The following is a 22,719-nucleotide window of genomic DNA, read 5'->3' on the forward strand; positions in this document are numbered from 1 at the left end:
ATGTCTGGAGGTTATATCAGTACTGGAGCGTTATAAGAGGGGCTGATATCAGTCACATATGGTGTAATGTCTGGAGGTTATATCAGTACTGGAGCGTTATAAGAGGGGCTGATATCAGTCACATATGATGTAATGACTGGAGGTTATATCAGTACTGGAGCGTTATAAGAGGCTGATATCAGTCACATATGGTGTAATGTCTGGAGGTTATATCAGTACTGGAGCGTTATAAGAGGGGCTGATATCAGTCACATATGATGTAATGTCTGGAGGTTATATCAGTACTGGAGCGTTATAAGAGGCTGATATCAGTCACATATGATGTAATGTCTGGAGGTTATATCAGTACTGGAGAGTTATAAGAGGCTAATATCAGTCACATATGATGTAATGTCTGGAGGTTATATCAGTACTGGAGCGTTATAAGAGGCTGATATCAGTCACATATGGTATAATGTCTGGAGGTTATATCAGTACTGGAGCGTTATAAGAGGCTGATATCAGTCACATATGATGTAATGTCTGGAGGTTATATCAGTACTGGAGCGTTATAAGAGGCTGATATCAGTCACATATGATGTAATGTCTGGAGGTTATATCAGTACTGGAGCGTTATAAGAGGCTGATATCAGTCACATATGATGTAATGTCTGGAGGTTATATCAGTACTGGAGCGTTATAAGAGAGGCTGATATCAGTCACATATGGTGTAATGTCTGGAGGTTATATCAGTACTGGAGCGTTATAAGAGGCTGATATCAGTCACATATGGTGTAATGTCTGGAGGTTATATCAGTACTGGAGCGTTATAAGAGGGGCTGATATCAGTCACATATGGTGTAATGTCTGGAGGTTATATCAGTACTGGAGCGTTATAAGAGGCGGATATCAGTCACATATGGTGTAATGTCTGGAGGTTATATCAATACTGGAGCGTTATAAGAGGGGCTGATATCAGTCACATATGGTGTAATGTCTGGAGGTTATATCAGTACTGGAGCGTTATAAGAGGGGCTGATATCAGTCACATATGGTGTAATGTCTGGAGGTTATATCAGTACTGGAGCGTTAAAAGAGGGGCTGATATCAGTCACATATGATGTAATGTCTGGAGGTTATATCAGTACTGGAGCGTTATAAGAGGCTGATATCAGTCACATATGGTGTAATGTCTGGAGGTTATATCAGTACTGGAGCGTTATAAGAGGAGCTGATATCAGTCACATATGGTGTAATGTCTGGAGGTTATATCAGTACTGGAGCGTTATAAGAGGCTAATATCAGTCACATATGATGTAATGTCTGGAGGTTATATCAGTACTGGAGCGTTATAAGAGGCTGATATCAGTCACATGATGTAATGTCTGGAGGTTATATCAGTACTGGAGCGTTATAAGAGGCTGATATCAGTCACATATGATGTAATGTCTGGAGGTTTTATCAGTACTGGAGCGTTATAAGAGGCTGATATCAGTCACATATGGTGTAATGTCTGGAGGTTATATCAGTACTGGAGCGTTATAAGAGGCTGATATCAGTCACATATGATGTAATGTCTGGAGGTTATATCAGTACTGGAGCGTTAAAAGAGGCTGATATCAGTCACATATGATGTAATGTCTGGACGTTATATCAGTACTGGAGCGTTATAAGAGGCTGATATCAGTCACATATGATGTAATGTCTGGAGGTTATATCAGTACTGGAGCGTTATAAGAGAGGCTGATATCAGTCACATATGGTGTAATGTCTGGAGGTTATATCAGTACTGAAGCGTTATAAGAGGCTGATATCAGTCACATATGATGTAATGTGTGGAGGTTATATCAGTACTGGAGCGTTATAAGAGGCTGATATCAGTCACATATGGTGTAATGTCTGGAGGTTATATCAGTGCTGGAGCGTTATAAGAGGAGCTAATATCAGTCACATATGGTGTAATGTCTGGAGGTTATATCAGTACTGGAGCGTTATAAGAGGCTGATATCAGTCACATATGATGTAATGTCTGGAGGTTATATCAGTACTGGAGCGTTATAAGAGAGGCTGATATCAGTCACATATGGTGTAATGTCTGGAGGTTATATCAGTACTGGAGCGTTATAAGTGGGGCTGATATCAGTCACATATGGTGTAATGTCTGGAGGTTATATCAGTACTGGAGCGTTATAAGATGTGGTGATATCAGTCACATATGATGTAATGTCTGGAGGTTATATCAGTACTGGAGCGTTATAAGAGGCTGATATCAGTCACATATGGTGTAATGTCTGGAGGTTATATCAGTACTGGAGCGTTATAAGAGGGGCTGATATCAGTCACATATGATGTAATGTCTGGAGGTTATATCAGTGCTGGAGCGTTATAAGAGGAGCTGATATCAGTCACATATGATGTAATGTCTGGAGGTTATATCAGTACTGGAGCGTTATAAGAGGCTGATATCAGTCACATATGGTGTAATGTCTGGAGGTTATATCAGTACTGGAGCGTTATAAGAGGCTGATATCAGTCACATATGGTGTAATGTCTGGAGGTCATATCAGTACTGGAGCGTTATAAGAGGCTGATATCAGTCACATATGGTGTAATGTCTGGAGGTTATATCAGTACTGGAGCGTTATAAGAGGCTGATATCAGTCACATATGATGTAATGTCTGGAGGTTATATCAGTACTGGAGCGTTATAAGAGGCTGATATCAGTCACATATGGTATAATGTCTGGAGGTTATATCAGTACTGGAGCGTTATAAGAGGCTGATATCAGTCACATATGATATAATGTCTGGAGGTTATATCAGTACTGGAGCGTTATAAGAGGCTGATATCAGTCACATATGATGTAATGTCTGGAGGTTATATCAGTACTGGAGCGTTATAAGAGGCTGATATCAGTCACATATGATGTAATGTCTGGAGGTTATATCAGTACTGGAGCGTTATAAGAGAGGCTGATATCAGTCACATATGGTGTAATGTCTGGAGGTTATATCAGTACTGGAGCGTTATAAGAGGCTGATATCAGTCACATATGATATAATGTCTGGAGGTTATATCAGTACTGGAGCGTTATAAGAGGGGCTGATATCAGTCACATATGGTGTAATGTCTGGAGGTTATATCAGTACTGGAGCGTTATAAGAGGGGCTGATATCAGTCACATATGGTGTAATGTTTGGAGGTTATCTCAGTACTGGAGCGTTATAAGAGGGGCTGATATCAGTCACATATGATGTAATGTCTGGAGGTTATATCAGTACTGGAGCGTTATAAGAGGCTGATATCAGTCACATATGGTGTAATGTCTGGAGGTTATATCAGTACTGGAGCGTTATAAGAGGCTGATATCAGTCACATATGATGTAATGTCTGGAGGTTATATCAGTACTGGAGCGTTATAAGAGGCTGATATCAGTCACATATGGTGTAATGTCTGGAGGTTATATCAGTACTGGAGCGCTATAAGAGGAGCTGCAATCAGTCACATGTGGTGTAATGTCTGGAGGTTATATCAGTACTGGAGCGTTATAAGAGGGGCTGATATCAGTCACATATGATGTAATGTCTGGAGGTTATATCAGTACTGGAGCGTTATAAGAGGCTGATATCAGTCACATATGGTGTAATGTCTGGAGGTTATATTAGTACTGGAGCGTTATAAGAGGCTGATATCAGTCACATATGATGTAATGTCTGGAGGTTATATCAGTACTGGAGCGTTATAAGAGGCTGATATCAGTCACATGATGTAATGTCTGGAGGTTATATCAGTACTGGAGCGTTATAAGAGGCTGATATCAGTCACATATGATGTAATGTCTGGAGGTTATATCAGTACTGGAGCGTTATACGAGAGGCTGATATCAGTCACATATGGTGTAATGTCTGACGGTTATATCAGTACTGGAGCGTTATAAGAGGCTGATATCAGTCACATATGATATAATGTCTGGAGGTTATATCAGTACTGGAGCGTTATAAGAGGCTGATATCAGTCACATATGATGTAATGTCTGGAGGTTATATCAGTGCTGGAGCATTATAAGAGGAGCTGATATCAGTCACATATGGTGTAATGTCTGGAGGTTATATCAGTACTGGAGCGTTATAAGAGGCTGATATCAGTCACATATGGTGTAATGTCTGGAGGTTATATCAGTACTGGAGCGTTATAAGAGGGGCTGATATCAGTCACATATGATGTAATGTCTGGAGGTTATATCAGTGCTGGAGTGTTATAAGAGGAGCTGATATCAGTCACATATGGTGTAATGTCTGGAGGTTATATCAGTACTGGAGCGTTATAAGAGGCTGATATCAGTCACATATGGTGTAATGTCTGGAGGTCATATCAGTACTGGAGCGTTATAAGAGGCTGATATCAGTCACATATGGTGTAATGTCTGGAGGTAATATCAGTACTGGAGCGTTATAAGAGGAGCTGATATCAGTCACATATGGTGTAATGTCTGGAGGTTATATCAGTACTGGAGCGTTATAAGAGGAGCTGATATCAGTCACATATGGTGTAATGTCTGGAGGTTATATCAGTACTGGAGCGTTATAAGAGGCTGATATCAGTCACATATGGTGTAATGTCTGGAGGTTATATCAGTACTGGAGCGTTATAAGAGGCTGATATCAGTCACATATGATGTAATGTCTGGAGGTTATATCAGTACTGGAGCGTTATAAGAGGCTGATATCAGTCACATATGGTGTAATGTCTGGAGGTTATATCAGTACTGGAGCGTTATAAGAGGAGCTGATATCAGTCACATATGGTGTAATGTCTGGAGGTTATATCAGTACTGGAGCGTTATAAGAGGAGCTGATATCAGTCACATATGGTGTAATGTCTGGAGGTTATATCAGTACTGGAGCGTTATAAGAGGCTGATATCAGTCACATATGGTGTAATGTCTGGAGGTTATATCAGTACTGGAGCGTTATAAGAGGGGCTGATATCAGTCACATATGATGTAATGACTGGAGGTTATATCAGTACTGGAGCGTTATAAGAGGCTGATATCAGTCACATATGGTGTAATGTCTGGAGGTTATATCAGTACTGGAGCGTTATAAGAGGGGCTGATATCAGTCACATATGGTGTAATGTCTGGAGGTTATATCAGTACTGGAGCGTTATAAGAGGGGCTGATATCAGTCACATATGATGTAATGTCTGGAGGTTATATCAGTAGTGGAGCGTTATAAGAGGAGCTGATATCAATCACATATGGTGTAATGTCTGGAGGTTATATCAGTACTGGAGCGTTATAAGAGGAGCTGATATCAGTCACATATGATGTAATGTCTGGAGGTTATATCAGTACTGGAGCATTATAAGAGGGGCTGATATCAGTCACATATGGTGTAATGTCTGGAGGTTATATCAGTACTGGAGCGTTATAAGAGGAGCTGATATCAGTCACATAGGATGGAACGTCTGGAGGTTATATCAGTACTGGAGCGTTATAAGAGAGGCTGATATCAGTCACATATGGTGTAATGTCTGGAGGTTATATCAGTACTGGGGCGTTATAAGAGGCTGATATCAGTCACATATGGTGTAATGTCTGGAGGTTATATCAGTACTGGAGCGTTATAAGAGGCTGATATCAGTCACATATGATGTAATGTCTGGAGGTTATATCAGTACTGGAGCGTTATAAGAGGCTGATATCAGTCACATATGATGTAATGTCTGGAGGTTATATCAGTACTGGAGCGTTACAAGAGGAGCTGATATCAGTCACACATGGTGTAATGTCTGGAGGTTATATCAGTACTGGAGCGTTATAAGAGGCGGATTTCAGTCACATATGGTGTAATGTCTGGAGGTTATATCAATACTGGAGCGTTATAAGAGGGGCTGATATCAGTCACATATGGTGTAATGTCTGGAGGTTATATCAGTATTGGAGCGTTATAAGAGGGGCTGATATCAGTCACATATGGTATAATGTCTGGAGGTTATATCAGTACTGGAGCGTTATAAGAGGGGCTGATATCAGTCACATATGATGTAATGTCTGGAGGTTATATCAGTACTGGAGAGTTATAAGAGGCTAATATCAGTCACATATGATGTAATGTCTGGAGGTTATATCAGTACAGGAGCGTTATAAGAGGCTGATATCAGTCACATATGGTATAATGTCTGGAGGTTATATCAGTACTGGAGCGTTATAAGAGGCTGATATCAGTCACATATGATGTAATGTCTGGAGGTTATATCAGTACTGGAGCGTTATAAGAGGCTGATATCAGTCACATATGATGTAATGTCTGGAGGTTATATCAGTACTGGAGCGTTATAAGAGGCTGATATCAGTCACATATGATGTAATGTCTGGAGGTTATATCAGTACTGGAGCGTTATAAGAGAGGCTGATATCAGTCACATATGGTGTAATGTCTGGAGGTTATATCAGTACTGGAGCGTTATAAGAGGCTGATATCAGTCACATATGGTGTAATGTCTGGAGGTTATATCAGTACTGGAGCGTTATAAGAGGGGCTGATATCAGTCACATATGGTGTAATGTCTGGAGGTTATATCAGTACTGGAGCGTTATAAGAGGCGGATATCAGTCACATATGGTGTAATGTCTGGAGGTTATATCAATACTGGAGCGTTATAAGAGGGGCTGATATCAGTCACATATGGTGTAATGTCTGGAGGTTATATCAGTACTGGAGCGTTATAAGAGGGGCTGATATCAGTCACATATGGTGTAATGTCTGGAGGTTATATCAGTACTGGAGCGTTAAAAGAGGGGCTGATATCAGTCACATATGATGTAATGTCTGGAGGTTATATCAGTACTGGAGCGTTATAAGAGGCTGATATCAGTCACATATGGTGTAATGTCTGGAGGTTATATCAGTACTGGAGCGTTATAAGAGGAGCTGATATCAGTCACATATGGTGTAATGTCTGGAGGTTATATCAGTACTGGAGCGTTATAAGAGGCTAATATCAGTCACATATGATGTAATGTCTGGAGGTTATATCAGTACTGGAGCGTTATAAGAGGCTGATATCAGTCACATGATGTAATGTCTGGAGGTTATATCAGTACTGGAGCGTTATAAGAGGCTGATATCAGTCACATATGATGTAATGTCTGGAGGTTTTATCAGTACTGGAGCGTTATAAGAGGCTGATATCAGTCACATATGGTGTAATGTCTGGAGGTTATATCAGTACTGGAGCGTTATAAGAGGCTGATATCAGTCACATATGATGTAATGTCTGGAGGTTATATCAGTACTGGAGCGTTAAAAGAGGCTGATATCAGTCACATATGATGTAATGTCTGGACGTTATATCAGTACTGGAGCGTTATAAGAGGCTGATATCAGTCACATATGATGTAATGTCTGGAGGTTATATCAGTACTGGAGCGTTATAAGAGAGGCTGATATCAGTCACATATGGTGTAATGTCTGGAGGTTATATCAGTACTGAAGCGTTATAAGAGGCTGATATCAGTCACATATGATGTAATGTGTGGAGGTTATATCAGTACTGGAGCGTTATAAGAGGCTGATATCAGTCACATATGGTGTAATGTCTGGAGGTTATATCAGTGCTGGAGCGTTATAAGAGGAGCTAATATCAGTCACATATGGTGTAATGTCTGGAGGTTATATCAGTACTGGAGCGTTATAAGAGGCTGATATCAGTCACATATGATGTAATGTCTGGAGGTTATATCAGTACTGGAGCGTTATAAGAGAGGCTGATATCAGTCACATATGGTGTAATGTCTGGAGGTTATATCAGTACTGGAGCGTTATAAGTGGGGCTGATATCAGTCACATATGGTGTAATGTCTGGAGGTTATATCAGTACTGGAGCGTTATAAGATGTGGTGATATCAGTCACATATGATGTAATGTCTGGAGGTTATATCAGTACTGGAGCGTTATAAGAGGCTGATATCAGTCACATATGGTGTAATGTCTGGAGGTTATATCAGTACTGGAGCGTTATAAGAGGGGCTGATATCAGTCACATATGATGTAATGTCTGGAGGTTATATCAGTGCTGGAGCGTTATAAGAGGAGCTGATATCAGTCACATATGATGTAATGTCTGGAGGTTATATCAGTACTGGAGCGTTATAAGAGGCTGATATCAGTCACATATGGTGTAATGTCTGGAGGTTATATCAGTACTGGAGCGTTATAAGAGGCTGATATCAGTCACATATGGTGTAATGTCTGGAGGTCATATCAGTACTGGAGCGTTATAAGAGGCTGATATCAGTCACATATGGTGTAATGTCTGGAGGTTATATCAGTACTGGAGCGTTATAAGAGGCTGATATCAGTCACATATGGTGTAATGTCTGGAGGTTATATCAGTACTGGAGCGTTATAAGAGGGGCTGATATCAGTCACATATGGTGTAATGTCTGGAGGTTATATCAGTACTGGAGCGTTATAAGAGGGGCTGATATCAGTCACATATGATGTAATGTCTGGAGGTTATATCAGTACTGGAGCGTTATAAGAGGGGCTGATATCAGTCACATATGGTGTAATGTCTGGAGGTTATATCAGTACTGGAGCGTTATAAGAGGGGCTGATATCAGTCACATATGGTGTAATGTCTGGAGGTTATATCAGTACTGGAGCGTTATAGGAGGGGCTGATATCAGTCACATATGATGTAAGGTCTGGAGGTTATATCAGTGCTGGAGCGTTATAAGAGGGGCTGATATCAGTCACATATGGTGTAATGTCTGGAGGTTATATCAGTACTGGAGCGTTATAAGAGGGGCTGATATCAGTCACATATGGTGTAATGTCTGGAGGTTATATCAGTACTGGAGCGTTATAGGAGGGGCTGATATCAGTCACATATGATGTAAGGTCTGGAGGTTATATCAGTGCTGGAGCGTTATAAGAGGGGCAGATATCAGTCACATATGGTGTAATGTCTGGAGGTTATATCAGTACTGGAGCGTTATAAGAGGGGCTGATATCAGTCACATATGGTGTAATGTCTGGGGGCTATATCAGTACTGGAGCGTTATAAGAGGGGCTGATATCAGTCACATATGATGTAATGTCTGGAGGTTATATCAGTACTGGAGCATTATAAGAGAGGCTGATATCAGTCACATATGATGTAATGTCTGGAGGTTATATCAGTACTGGAGAGTTATAAGAGAGGCTGATATCAGTCACATATGGTGTAATGTCTGGAGGTTATATCAGTACTGGAGAGTTATAAGAGAGGCTGATATCAGTCACATATGATGTAATGTCTGGAGGTTATATCAGTACTGGAGTGTTATAAGAGGAGCTGATATCAGTCACATATGGTGTAATGTCTGGAGGTTATATCAGTACTGGAGCGTTATAAGAGAGGCTGATATCAGTCACATATGATGTAATGTCTGGAGGTTATATCAGTACTGGAGCATTATAAGAGGCTGATATCAGTCACATATGATGTAATGTCTGGAGGTTATATCAGTACTGGAGCGTTATAAGAGAGGCTGATATCAGTCACATATGGTGTAATGTCTGGGGGTTATATCAGTACTGGAGAGTTATAAGAGAGGCTGATATCAGTCACATATGGTGTAATGTCTGGAGGTTATATCAGTACTGGAGCGTTATAAGAGGCTGATATCAGTCACATATGATGTAATGTCTGGAGGTTATATCAGTACTGGAGCGTTATAAGAGGCTGATATCAGTCACATATGGTGTAATGTCTGGAGGTTATATCAGTACTGGAGCGTTATAAGAGGCTGATATCAGTCACATATGATGTAATGTCTGGAGGTTATATCAGTACTGGAGTGTTATAAGAGGAGCTGATATCAGTCACATATGGTGTAATGTCTGGAGGTTATATCAGTACTGGAGCGTTATAAGAGGGGCTGATATCAGTCACATATGATGTAATGTCTGGAGGTTATATCAGTACTGGAGCGTTATAAGAGGCTGATATCAGTCACATATGATGTAATGTCTGGGGGTTATATCAGTACTGGAGCGTTATAAGAGGCTGATATTAGTCACATATGGTGTAATGTCTGGAAGTTATATCAGTACTGGAGCGTTATAAGAGGGGCTGATATCAGTCACATATGATGTAATGTCTGGGGGTTATATCAGTACTGGAGTATAAGAGGCTGATATTAGTCACATATGGTGTAATGTCTGGAAGTTATATCAGTACTGGAGCGTTATAAGAGGGGCTGATATCAGTCACATATGATGTAATGTCTGGAGGTTATATCAGTACTGGAGCGTTATAAGAGGAGCTGATATCAGTCACATATGGTGTAATGTCTGGGGGTTATATCAGTACTGGAGCGTTATAAGAGGGGCTGATATCAGTCACATATGATGTAATGTCTGGAGGTTATATCAGTACTGGAGCGTTATAAGAGGAGCTGATATCAATCACATATGGTGTAATGTCTGGGGGTTATATCAGTACTGGAGCGTTATAAGAGGGGCTGATATCAGTCACATATGGTGTAATGTCTGGAGGTTATATCAGTACTGGAGCGTTATAAGAGGGGCTGATATCAGTCATATTGAAGGGTCTCGGTCCGGGACATGTATGTGATATATGGTGGAGATAATGGGGGTCAGGGATGAGTCCACACATCCTGCAGTCGGTGTCTCTGTAGTGTGACTCGGCTGATAACAGTAGACTGGATTGAATGTACAGGTTGGGCGCTCACCTCCCTCTGGTCATTATCCAGTCGGAGATGCTCCGTGTGCTGCTTCTGTCGGTCTTTCCGCCTCCATTGTGCCGGCGCGTTCCTTTTTGTCCATCTGTAACAGAAGATGATAAAATTGAGCACTTGGTCCCTCATCTCAGCTGCTGCAGAACCCCTTCGAGAAGCACAGGCGAGATCTGAAGGTGAATATCAGTGTGTGATACAATGTGTCCATCAGATAGAATAGACCCATAATATAAGTTATTTTGCGGTTTTGGACCCTGAAAGGAGGAGAGGGATTATAACGTCCCCCAGATCCAACCTCGAGATCAGAGAAGGAGGGATACATAGACCAGAACTACACAGGGGGCCACAATCCCCCCGTACACACAGCAGCCTGTAGGAGAGTAAAGCTAGCAGGACTATCACCCTCATCATCAAGATAGTCCTCACTTGTTTGTTGCTGGTCCCGAAGACAATACATCAGACTGCAGCTTAGGGAAGAACCCCGGCTCATATTTCCCCTGTCCGATCTTCATATCCAGCAGATGCGGGTGGATGGCGGTGTGATCGATCTTGGAGAGTCGCAGCTCAATGGCCTTCACTGCAGAACAATCAGAAACAAGTGAAAACTGTCCTGTGTCAATCATGCTCAATCTCAACTCTTCTTTTGCGCTTTCGCTCTCTCATCCCCCTCCCGCTCGCTCTCTCATCCCCCTCCCGCTCGCTCTCTCATCCCCCTCCCGCTCGCTCTCTCTCATTCTCATCCCCCTCGAGCTCGCTCTCTCATCCCCCTCCAGCTCACTCTCTCTCTCCCATCCCCCTCCCGCTCGCACTCTCTCATCCCCATCCCGCTCGCTCTCTCTCTCATCCCCATCCCGCTCGCTCTCTCGCTCTAATCCCCCTCCTGCTCGCTCTCTCACCCCCCTCCCGCTCGCTCTCTCATCCCCCTCCCGCTCGCTCTCTCTCATCCCCCTCCCGCTCGCTCTCTCTCATCCCCCTCCCGCTCGCTCTCTCTCTCATCCCCCTCCCGCTCGCTCTCTCTCTCTCATCCCCCTCCCGCTCGCTCTCTCTCTCTCATCCCCCTCCCGCTCGCTCTCTCATCCCCCTCCCGCTCGCTCTCTCATCCCCCTCCCGCTCGCTCTCTCTCTCATTCTCATCCCCCTCCCGCTCGCACTCTCATCCCCCTCCCGCTCGCTCTCTCTCTCCCATCCCCCTCCCGCTCGATCTCTCTCTCCCATCCCCCTCCCGCTCGATCTCTCTCTCCCATCCCCCTCCCGCTCGCTCTCTCTCTCCCATCCCCATCCCGCTCACTCTCTCTCTCATCCCCATCCCGCTCGCTCTCTCTCTCATCCCCCTCCCGCTCGCTCTCTCACCCCCCTCCCGCTCGCTCTCTCATCCCCCTCCCGCTCGTGCTCACTCTCTCATCCCCCTCCCGCTCGTGCTCACTCTCTCATCCCCCTCCCGCTCGTTCTCGATCTCTCATCCCCCTCCCGCTCGTTCTCGCTCTCTCATCCCCCTCCCGCTCGCTCTCTCATCCCCCTCCCGCTCGCTCTCTCATCCCCCTCCCGCTCGCTCTCTCATCCCCCTCCCGCTCGCTCTCTCTCTCTCTCATTCTCATCCCCCTCCCGCTCGCTCTCTCATCCCCCTCCCGCTCGCTCTCTCTCCCATCCCCCTCCCACTCTCTCATCCCCATCCCGCTCGCTCTCTCTCTCATCCCCATCCCGCTCGCTCTCTCTCTCATCCCCATCCCGCTCCCTCTCTCTCTCATCCCCATCCCGCTCCCTCTCTCTCTCATCCCCATCCCGCTCGCTCTCTCTCTCATCCCCATCCCGCTCGCTCTCTCTCTCATCCCCATCCCGCTCGCTCTCTCTCTCATCCCCATCCCGCTCGCTCTCTCTCTCATCCCCATCCCGCTCGCTCTCTCTCTCATCCCCATCCCGCTCGCTCTCTCTCTCATCCCCATCCCGCTCGCTCTCTCTCATCCCCATCCCGCTCGCTCTCTCTCGCTCTCATCCCCATCCTGCTCGCTCTCTCATCCCCCTCCTGCTCGCTCTCTCATCCCCCCTCCCACTCGCTCTCTCATCCCCCTCCCACTCGCTCTCTCATCCCCATCCCGCTCGCTCTCTCTCATCCCCATCCCGCTCGCTCTCTCTCGCTCTCATCCCCCTCCCGCTCGCTCTCTCATCCCCCCTCCCACTCGCTCTCTCATCCCCCTCCCACTCGCTCTCTCATCCCCCTCCCACTCGCTCTCTCATCCCCCTCCCACTCGCTCTCTCCCGCTCTCTCATCCCCCTCCCGCTCGCTCTCTCATCCCCCTCCAGCTCTTTCATCCCCCTCCCGCTCTCTCTCGCTCTCTCATCCTCCTCCCGCTCTCTCTCGCTCTCATCCCCCTCCCGCTCGCTCTCTCATCCCCCTCCCGCTCGCTCTCTCATCCCCCTCCCGCTCGCTCTCTCATCCCCCTCCCGCTCGCTCTCTCATCCCCCTCCCGCTCTCCCTCTCATCCCCCTCCCGCTCTCCCTCTCATGCCCCTCCCGCTCGCTCTCATCCCCATGCCGCTCTCTCATCCCCCTCAGGCTCGCTCTCTCACCCCCCTCCGGCTCGCTCTCACCCCCCTCCCGCTCGCCCTCATCCCCCTCCCGCTCGCTCTCGCTCTCATCCCCCTCCCGGTCGCTCTCTCATCCCCCTCCCGGTCGCTCTCTCATCCCCCTCCCGCTCGCTCTCTCATCCCCCTCCCGCTCGCTCTCTCATCCCCCTCCCGCTCGCTCTCTCATCCCCCTCCCGCTCGCTCTCTCATCCCCCTCCCGCTCGCTCTCTCATCCCCCTACCGCTCTCCCTCTCATCCCCCTCCCGCTCGCTCGCTCATGCCCCTCCCGTTCGCTCTCTCATGCCCCTCCCGTTCGCTCTCATCCCCCTCCCGCTCGCTCGCTCTCATCCCCATGCCGCTCTCTCATCCCCCTCCCGCTCGCTCTCTCTCATGCCCCTCCCGTTCGCTCTCTCATGCCCCTCCCGTTCGCTCTCATCCCCCTCTCGCTCGCTCTCTCATCCCCCTCAGGCTCGCTCTCTCACCCCCCTCTGGCTCGCTCTCATCCCCCTCTCGCTCGCCCTCATCCCCCTCTCGCTCGCCCTCATCCCCCTCCCGCTCGCTCTCGCTCTCATCCCCCTCCCGGTCGCTCGCTCTCATCCCCCTCTCGCTCGCCCTCATCCCCCTCCCGCTCGCTCTCGCTCTTATCCCCCTCCCGCTCGCTCTCATCCCCCTCTCGCTCGCCCTCGCTCTCATCCCCCTCCCGGTCGCTCTCACCCCCCTCCCGGTCGCTCTCATCCCCCTCCCGGTCGCTCTCATCCCCCTCCCGGTCGCTCTCATCCCCCTCCTGCTCGCTCTCTCATCCCCCTCAGGCTCGCTCTCTCACCCCCCTCTCGCTCGCCCTCATCCCCCTCCCGGTCGCCCTCATCCCCCTCCCGGTCGCTCTCATCCCCCTCTCGCTCGCCCTCATCCCCCTCCAGCTCGCTCTCATCCCCCTCCCGCTCGCTCTCGCTCTCATCCCCCTCCCGCTCGCTCTCATCCCCCTCTCGCTCGCCCTCATCCCCCTCCCGCTCGCTCTCGCTCTCATCCCCCTCCCGGTCGCTCTCGCTCTCATCCCCCTCCCGCTCGCTCTCATCCCCCTCCCGCTCGCTCTCATCCCCCTCCCGCTCGCTCTCATCCCCCTCCCGCTCGCTCTCATCCCCCTCCCGCTCGCTCTCTCATTCCCCTCCCGCTCGCTCTCATCCCCCTCCCGCTCGCTCTCATCCCCCTCCCGCTCGCTCTCTCATTCCCCTCCCGCTCGCTCTCTCATTCCCCTCCCGCTCGCTCTCATCCCCCTCCCGGTCGCTCTCATCCCCCTCCGGCACTTCCAGACACTCACGATGCTCCCATAGGTAAATGCGCTGACCTGCTTCCTCGAACGCCGTGCACTTCTGATACATGGATGTGCGCAGGGTTGGCGTCCGGACGTTTAACAGTCGGATCTTGTCCACTCTGACATCGAAAACGCGTAAAATCGGGTCTTTGTCATCGTCATCGTGACACATGATCTTATTGTCAATGAAGGAGGCAAACATCTGCGTTTCCAAGAAACGCGAGAGGAAAGGCAGGTACGGCTCGGGCTGGTCCGAGAGGAAGGACGCCTGCACGGAAAAGAGGGTCATGTGGTTCGGGTCGGCGAAGGGCATGAATGTATGAAAAAAAAAAGTGTAATCCTTGTGTATTAAAATCTCTGCAGAGGTTGTCATCCCATCCTGACCTAGACCTGCTTACACAGCTGAGTATTTGTTACAGTTGTATTCAGTCTAATTAGCGCGCTGGAGGATAATTGTCTGAACTCTATAGATGTGATCCATTGCATTGCTCACCTTGTCGTAGTTCTGCATCTGCTCGCGGTTCGTGAACCACGACTCCTTGTCTTGGCTCGGCTGGATGACAAACACCTCGTAGTCGGCAAACATCTGGGTGAAACGGTTGGCGAACACTTCCCGGATGTGAATGCTCAGCTGGTGAACGCGGAGTTCCTCCTCATCGCACTGGAATTTTGTGTCTTTCTTACTGGTGGTCTCTTCTTTAACTTCCACCTGCAAGGAAGGAAAAGCGATAATCAGACCGCAGACAGTATTCAGCTTAAGAACGTTACTGGACATAGTTAAGCTTTTCTGGTCACTGCACCCCTGATCGCCGCCTCACCTTCTCCAGGCTCACCCCCGTCCTCTTCACCAGCGCCTGTATCCGGGCCAGCGTCTCGTTCTCTTTCAGAAGCTCGAGGGAACGCAGCGGCGACCCCCCAAGATTCCCATTCTTTTTGTCAGACACCAGGTCGACCGTCTTGACGTTCTTCAGTTTGGAGACGCTCTCGCTGCAGTGTAGATTCCCTTCAGGGGGGATCCCGAAAGACATGAGGACCTCGGACACCTCCTGGATGAACTCCAGCTTGTTAGGGAACTGGGGAAGATCTTCTGGCAGCTCAATGAAATGGTTATCAATGTCCACGAAGCAGAGATTGGCCTAAAGCAAGAGGAGGACATGGCGGCTCAGCGGCCCAAGAAGACAAGCCGGGCACCACAGGGTCATACAGCACAAAGACAAAGGGGTCTCAACATACAAAGATCAGCGGTGACACCACTGGGAATGCCGCCTATCCATCACCAGAGATCAGCGGTGACATCACTGAGAATGCCGCCTATCCATCACTAGAGATCAGCGGTGACATCACTGAGAATGACGCCTATCCATCACCAGAGATCAGCGGTGACATCACTGAGAATGCCGCCTATCCATCACCAGAGATCAGCGGTGACATCACTGAGAATGCCGCCTATCCACCACCAGAGATCAGCGGTGACATCACTGAGAATGCCGCCTATCCATCACCAGAGATCAACGGTGACATCACTGAGAATGCCTCCTATCCATCACCAGAGATCAGCGGTGACATCACTGAGAATGCCTCCTATCCATCACCAGAGATCAGCGGTGACATCACTGAGAATTCCGCCTATCCATCACCAGAGATCAGCGGTGACATCACTGAGAATGCCGCCTATCCATCACTAGAGATCAGCGGTGACATCACTGAGAATGCCGCCTATCCATCACCAGAGATCAGCAGTGACATCACTGAGAATGCCACCTATCCATCACCAGAGATCAGCGGTGACATCACTGAGAATGCCGCCTATCCATCACCAGAGATCAGCGGTGACATCACTGAGAATGCCTCCTAGCCATCACCAGAGACCAGAGGTGACATCACTGAGAATGCCTCCTATCCATCACCAGAGATCAGCGGTGACATCACTGAGAATGCCTCCTATCCATCACCAGAGATCAGCGGTGACATCACTGAGAATGCCGCCTATCCATCACCAGAGATCAGCGGTGACATCACTGAGAATGCCGCCTATCCATCACCAGAGATCAGCAGTGACATCACTGAGAATGCCTCCTATCCATCACCAGAGATCAGCGGTGACATCACTGAGAATGCCGCCTATCCATCACCAGAGATCAGCGGTGACATCACTGAGAATGCCGCCTATCCATCACCAGAGATCAGCAGTGACATCACTGAGAATGCCTCCTATCCATCACTAGAGATCAGAGGTGACATCACTGAGAATGCCTCCTATCCATCACTAGAGATCAGCGGTGACATCACTGAGAATGCCGCCTATCCATCACTAGAGATCAGCGGTGACATCACTGAGAATGCCGCCTATCCATCACCAGAGATCAGCGGTGACATCACTGAGAATGCCTCCTATCCATCACTAGAGATCAGCGGTGACATCACTGAGAATGCCACCTATCCATCACCAGAGATCAGCGGTGACATCACTGAGAATGCCGCCTATCCATCACCAGAGATCAGCGGTGACATCACTGAGAATGCCACCTATCCATCACCAGAGATCAGCGGTGACATCACTGAGAATGCCGCCTATCCATCACCAGAGATCAGCGGTGACATCACTGAGAATGCCGCCTATCCATCACCAGAGATCAGCGGTGACATCACTGAGAATGCCTCCTATCCATCACCAGAGACCAGCGGTGACATCACTGAGAATGACGCCTAAGTGTAAGGGGGGAGAAGACCGGGGTGTAAGTACTTTCAGAACAAGGGATCCGGAACTGCCGGGGCAGTGCCTCTGGTTGCAGGGGGAAGACAGACTGCGAGCACAGGAGTCAGGTGACCGGGAAGCTGGGGGCTTGATCAGAGCGAGACCTCAGGGGTCAGGTGACCGGGGAGCTGGAAGCGTGTCTAGGAAGAGGGAGAAAAAGCAGGCAGTTGACAGTTGGGGTCAAGCCCGACTAGAGGGAGAAGAGACGCAGGGTCCGTGGAGCCGAGCAAGTGAGGTGCAGTGTTATGGACTAGGGGCTCAGCGGGTCAAACCGGAGACCGCCCGCTGCCGCCAGAAGACGGAGCATTGTTTAGGCGGGGAAGCCGGAAGAAAACAACACCGGCATCAGCCTTGTTGGGAGCAAGAGTCAGCTAAGTGTAAAACTGCCGATTACAACTGCGTCGACTCTGCTACATCTAGCCAAACTGTGAATTGTCGTTTATAGTCTGTTACCTGCTACTCCCCTTGTTGTCCCCATATTTCCCCTGTTACTCCCTGCGTGGAGATTGACTTGTTATTATAAATCCCCCCTGTTTATTAACCCTGTACTGGCTGCATCTAAAGTACCCGTGTTACATTTGGCGTAGACGGCAGGATGCAGTCGTTAGACACAGACACTGCAGATCAGTCCGTCCTGGGAGCCCCTGGATCTAGTTTGCCGCTGGAGGCCATGCTCAGCAATCTCCCAAAGTTCACCGGGGCCAATATGATGCTGTGGGACTGGATTGAGAGAGTTAGGAGTATGTTACGTATGCATCCGATGACCCCAGCTATGCAAGCCGAAATAGCCTTACATGGCCCTGGACGGCGAGGCCCGACAATCCGTGACGTACCGCCCTCCCCATGACCGGGATACTGTAGAGAAAGTGGTGCGGATGTTGGAGGAGATGCATGGGGATCCCACCAATGTAGGAGAGCTGAGGATACGGCTGTTTCACCAAGTGCAGCAGGAGGGGGAGACTGTGACGCAGTATGTTAATGCCTTACAGAGGGTGCATGCCTATATCACTAGATAAGACGACATGGGGAATTTGGGAATGGGCCCCCCTGACGTGATCTTAAGGGACCAGTTTGTGGCAGGCCTCAGGGATGTGCAGCTGAAGCAGGCCTTGCGGGAGCGCCTGCGCGCCAACCCACGTATGACTTTTCTAGAAGTGGGGGCGGAGGCACGTGTGAGAGAGCAGGAGATGGGGGTGACGGCCCTGGCAGGGATGGTCCGGAGTAACGAGGTACCCACCCCGCCTGCAGCTGAACCGGAATGGGCTCGAGAGATGCGGGATGAATGGTCCAGTCTCAAGGAGACCCCTGCCCCAACACCAGAGATACCCGGATCGATTGCTCCAGTTATGGAAAGAATTGAATTCAGGACCCCCCTGCAGGAGAGTTCCATAGAGGAGGGAGGCAGCCCTACACAGAGACACGACCTGCTGGAAGTGCGGAGGCGCAGGACATTACACCAGGGGCTGTGCTAGCCGAGGGAGGCCCCTGTCGCGGCAGCCGTTAAACTAGCGGGCTCCATGTTTGGGGGACACAGCCAAGAGCTTGAGGAAGGGGAAAGAAAAAGAGTAAGTCCCAAGGACTTGGTTTCCACCAGCCCGACTGTCTGAGCCGAAATAAGCGGTCGGGCTGTTCACTGCCTGGTTGACACAGGATCCCAGGTGACTACGATGACAGAAGCCTACTTCCAACAGCGATTTCCAGAGATAGCGCGGCCTGAATGGGGACCAGTAATTAGACTCACGGAAGCTAATCAATTACCCATCCCAGTCGCAGGGGTGGTGTGGATGAAGATCCGAGTGTATGGATAAGGTGTGGGGAAAAAAGGAGTCGTCCAGGTCGCAGTTGGAACCGGAAGTGGACCCCCGGTGACCCTCGGAATGAATGTGCTGAAAGAGATCGGGCAAATCCTGATTAGTGAGCCCAAGGAGATTCCTCCAGACCGGTGGGACCCACGAACCCCCCAAAGGAGGGTCTTTCAACAACTAATCCGAGCCGCCCAGGCTCAGGAGACGTCAAGTGAAGGGAAGGTCCTGGGGAAAATAATAGTACCAGCAGCTACGGTGATCACCTTACCGCCCGGACAAACTGTACTCACGTTACCCGCACGGGCCTGCACACCTCTTCAGGGGGTCGAAGTACAGATAGAACCAACATCGATGAACAAAGTACCCCCCGGACTCCTGGTGGCTCGGACACTGGCCACCGTTCAGGGTGGCAATGTTATAGTGCGGTGCGTTAATCTGGGCGAAGATGATCTCACACTCCCTCCCAGGGTGGAAATAGCCCAGATTCTGGGAATGCCAGAGAAGTTGGTGCGACCTGATGTGGTACAGCTGTCCACTGTACGAGGAGACCCCTGGACGTGCCGCCGGAATCCCACCGTGCTAGTGCGAAGGGGGGGGGGGGGGTGAAGAATCCTAGAACAAATGCGGGCTGAATTGACGGGAGTTTCACCTCGACAGGTGCAGCAGGTTGAGGAGGTGCTGGAGCGGTACCAGGAAGTCTTTGCTCGCCATGAGGATGATTTTGGTTGCACCGAAGCCATTACCCACGAGATTCCCACGGGGAGCGCTGCCCCAGTGCGAAAGAGATACCGGAAGATGCCTCCCCAGATGTATGAAGAGGTTAAGGAGATGCTAGCCCATGTGTTACAGAATGGTGTGATACGGGAGAGTCAGAGTCCGTGGGCAGCCCCGATTGTTCTGGTCCAGAAGAAAGACGGGACCCTGCGGTTCTGTGTGGACTACAGACGACTGAATGCCTGTACAGTACGGGACTCTTACCCACTACCCCGAATCGAAGAGTCCCTGTCGGCCTTAGGGAAGGCAAGATACTTCTCCTCCTTGGATCTGGCTAGTGGGTACTGGCAGGTGCCCATGGCCGAACATGACCGTGCGAAGACGGCGTTCATATTGCCAATGGGACTGTTCGAGTTCAATCGGATGCCCTTCGGCCTGACTAACGCCTCCGGGACGTTCCAGCGTCTGATGGAGAGGTGCCTGGGCGATTTGAACTTCGAGGAGACACAGATTTATCTTGACGACATAATTGTCTATGCCGCCACATTCGAGGAGCACCTCCAGCGACTGAAGCAAGTACTGAGCTGCCTACAGAGTCATGGCCTAAAGGTGAAGCCCCAGAAGTGCCACCTGTTCCGCAAACAGATCGAATATCTCGGTCATACTGTGTCCGGTGAAGGAGTCAGGCCCACCCGGGAAAAGGTGGCCGCCGTACAGGAGTGGCCTACCCCGAAGACAGTGAAGGACGTTCGGGCCTTCCTGAGACTTGCCGGGTACTACCGAAGATTCGTGAACAACTTCACCTGCATAGCCAACCCATTGCTGGAGCTACTTAAGGGAGTGCCGGCGGACTCCAAGAATCAGGCGATTCGGTGGGGAAGCAGCCAGGAAGAGGCCTTCCGTGCCCTAAAAATGGCCCTGACCGAGGCCCCAATACTTGCCTATACAGATTTCTCCCAACCATTCATACTCCACACTGATGGGGGCCTACATGGTCTGGGAGCCGTGTTATCCCAAGTACAGGAGGGGAAAGAGCGCGTGATTGCGTACGCCAGCCGCTCCCTTCACGACTCAGAGGAACCCAGATAATTATAGCTCTTTCAAATTAGAGTTACTGGCTCTGGTTTGGGCAATGACTGAGAAGTTTGCTGAGTATTTGTCCGGGTCTGAAGTACTGGTGAGAACAGATAACAACCCGCTGGCCCATCTGGAGAATGCAAAATTGGGGGCCCTGGAGCAGCGGTGGGTTGCCCGCATGGCCAGGTACCGGTATAATATCGCCTACCGGTCTAAGGCAGAGAATACTCACGCCGACGCACTCTCCAGAGTGACTTATGAACGGCCTGATCATGACCGCGATGAAGATTTGGAGGCGGATGAGGTCCCTAGCTTCCGAAGTTTCGTGGGACCGCTGGCCGCGGCGCAGGGACAGATAGGAGAGACGTCAGACGAACAAGTGCTAGGGCAGCCAAGAGACGACTGGGTCCAACGTCAACAGACTGACAAAGAAGTCGCCCAATTAGGTCAATGGGTGGCTTTGAGACAGGTCCCCAGTCGAAAGGAGAGGAGTACCCTGACCCCGGGGGCCCTGAAAATGCTGGAACAATGGGAGAGACTGTGTTTGCGAGACGGGCTGCAGTACCGACGGGTACAGCTACTGCGAGAGTTCGGGATCACTTGGCAAGTGGTGATCCCAGAGAAGTTGGTTGGAGTAGTGGCTAAGGAGGCTCATGAATGAGGGGCTCACTTCGGACCAGAGAAGACATTTCAGTGGTTGCAGAGGCTGGTGTATCACCCACGAATGCGAGCAACAATTGAAGACACTTGTCGAAGCTGTGAGCTGGTTAAGCCCCCGGTGTAGCGGGTCCCCATACAAATCATTGTGACTACTGCTCCCTTGGAGGTGCTGATGATCGACTATTTGACTGTTGGACCGGCGCATCTCAGGTATGAACATTGCCTAGTGATGACAGACCACTTCACAAAGTTTGCGGTAGTGACCAAGACCAGGGACCAGACCGCCGAGTCCGCTGCGCAGGCCATCTGCAGAGACTTCATTCGGGTGTACGGCTGCCCAAAGAGGATCCATTCCGATCAAGGCGCCTGCTTCCAAGGCCGGGTGATGGAAGAGCTGCACCGGTTGTACAGGATTGAGAAGTCACGGAATACTCCTTATGACCCTCAAGGAAATGGGTCCTGTGAACGCTTTAATCGGACACTGATCCAAATGCCCCGCACGTTGGAGGAAGATCGGAAGGTACGATGGCCTGCAATTGTGGCCGAGCTGGTGTGGGTCAACAACAACCGAGTGAATAGTACGACGGGGTTCACTCCTTATAACTTACTGTTCGGGCAAAAGGGGCGAGAGATTACCGAATTAGAGCTGGACCCCGAGGAGGACTACCTACCCACGGACGGGGATGTCTTCCTGGGTCTGGGAACACCGGCATCGACTGCAGACCCTCCGACGGTTGGTACAACAAAAGTTTCGGGAGCTCAAACATCATGAGACATTGCCTCTTCGAGGGACAGATCTGAGGCCCGGGGAGTGGGTGTTGGTTCGAGACAGGCGGCCCCGGGGCAAATTGAGTAGGCGGTGGGAAAGAACCCCACACCGAGTGAAGCGCAGGGTTGGCGCTGAAGGACCTGTGTATGTAGTTCAACCCGAGGGGGATGAAGGAGCCCCTACCAGAGTGGTTCACCGTAGTATGCTGCGGCCCTGTCTGTCTAAAGATGACGAGGATGAAGAAGGATCACCTGCTTCTAGAGAGGGTCCTGTCACAGCTGCCCCAAGCCATGATGTGGATGAAGAATTGTTGATTCTACCTCCGAGCCCCAGCAC

At 49.5% G+C, this 22,719-nt stretch overlaps 1 protein-coding gene across 1 annotated transcript; it reads right to left on the reverse strand.

Moving 5' to 3' along the window:
* Positions 1-10,617: 10,617 nt before the first annotated feature.
* LOC141252330 (DENN domain-containing protein 5A-like) lies at positions 10,618-21,228 on the reverse strand. Its single transcript, XM_073670497.1, has 6 exons — positions 21,187-21,228; positions 15,422-15,739; positions 15,097-15,312; positions 14,637-14,871; positions 11,161-11,311; positions 10,618-10,822 (listed from the first exon to the last, which is right to left on the reverse strand). The coding sequence occupies exons 1-6, from the start codon at positions 21,226-21,228 to the stop codon at positions 10,633-10,635; spliced, it is 1,152 nt and encodes a 383-aa protein (XP_073526598.1). The 3' UTR covers positions 10,618-10,632.
* Positions 21,229-22,719: the final 1,491 nt, after the last annotated feature.

Source organism: Phyllobates terribilis, unplaced genomic scaffold (assembly GCF_046119375.1).
Source record: "Phyllobates terribilis strain yellow unplaced genomic scaffold, ASM4611937v1 Scaffold_8650__1_contigs__length_27747, whole genome shotgun sequence".
NCBI classification, from domain to species: Eukaryota; Metazoa; Chordata; class Amphibia; order Anura; family Dendrobatidae; genus Phyllobates; species Phyllobates terribilis.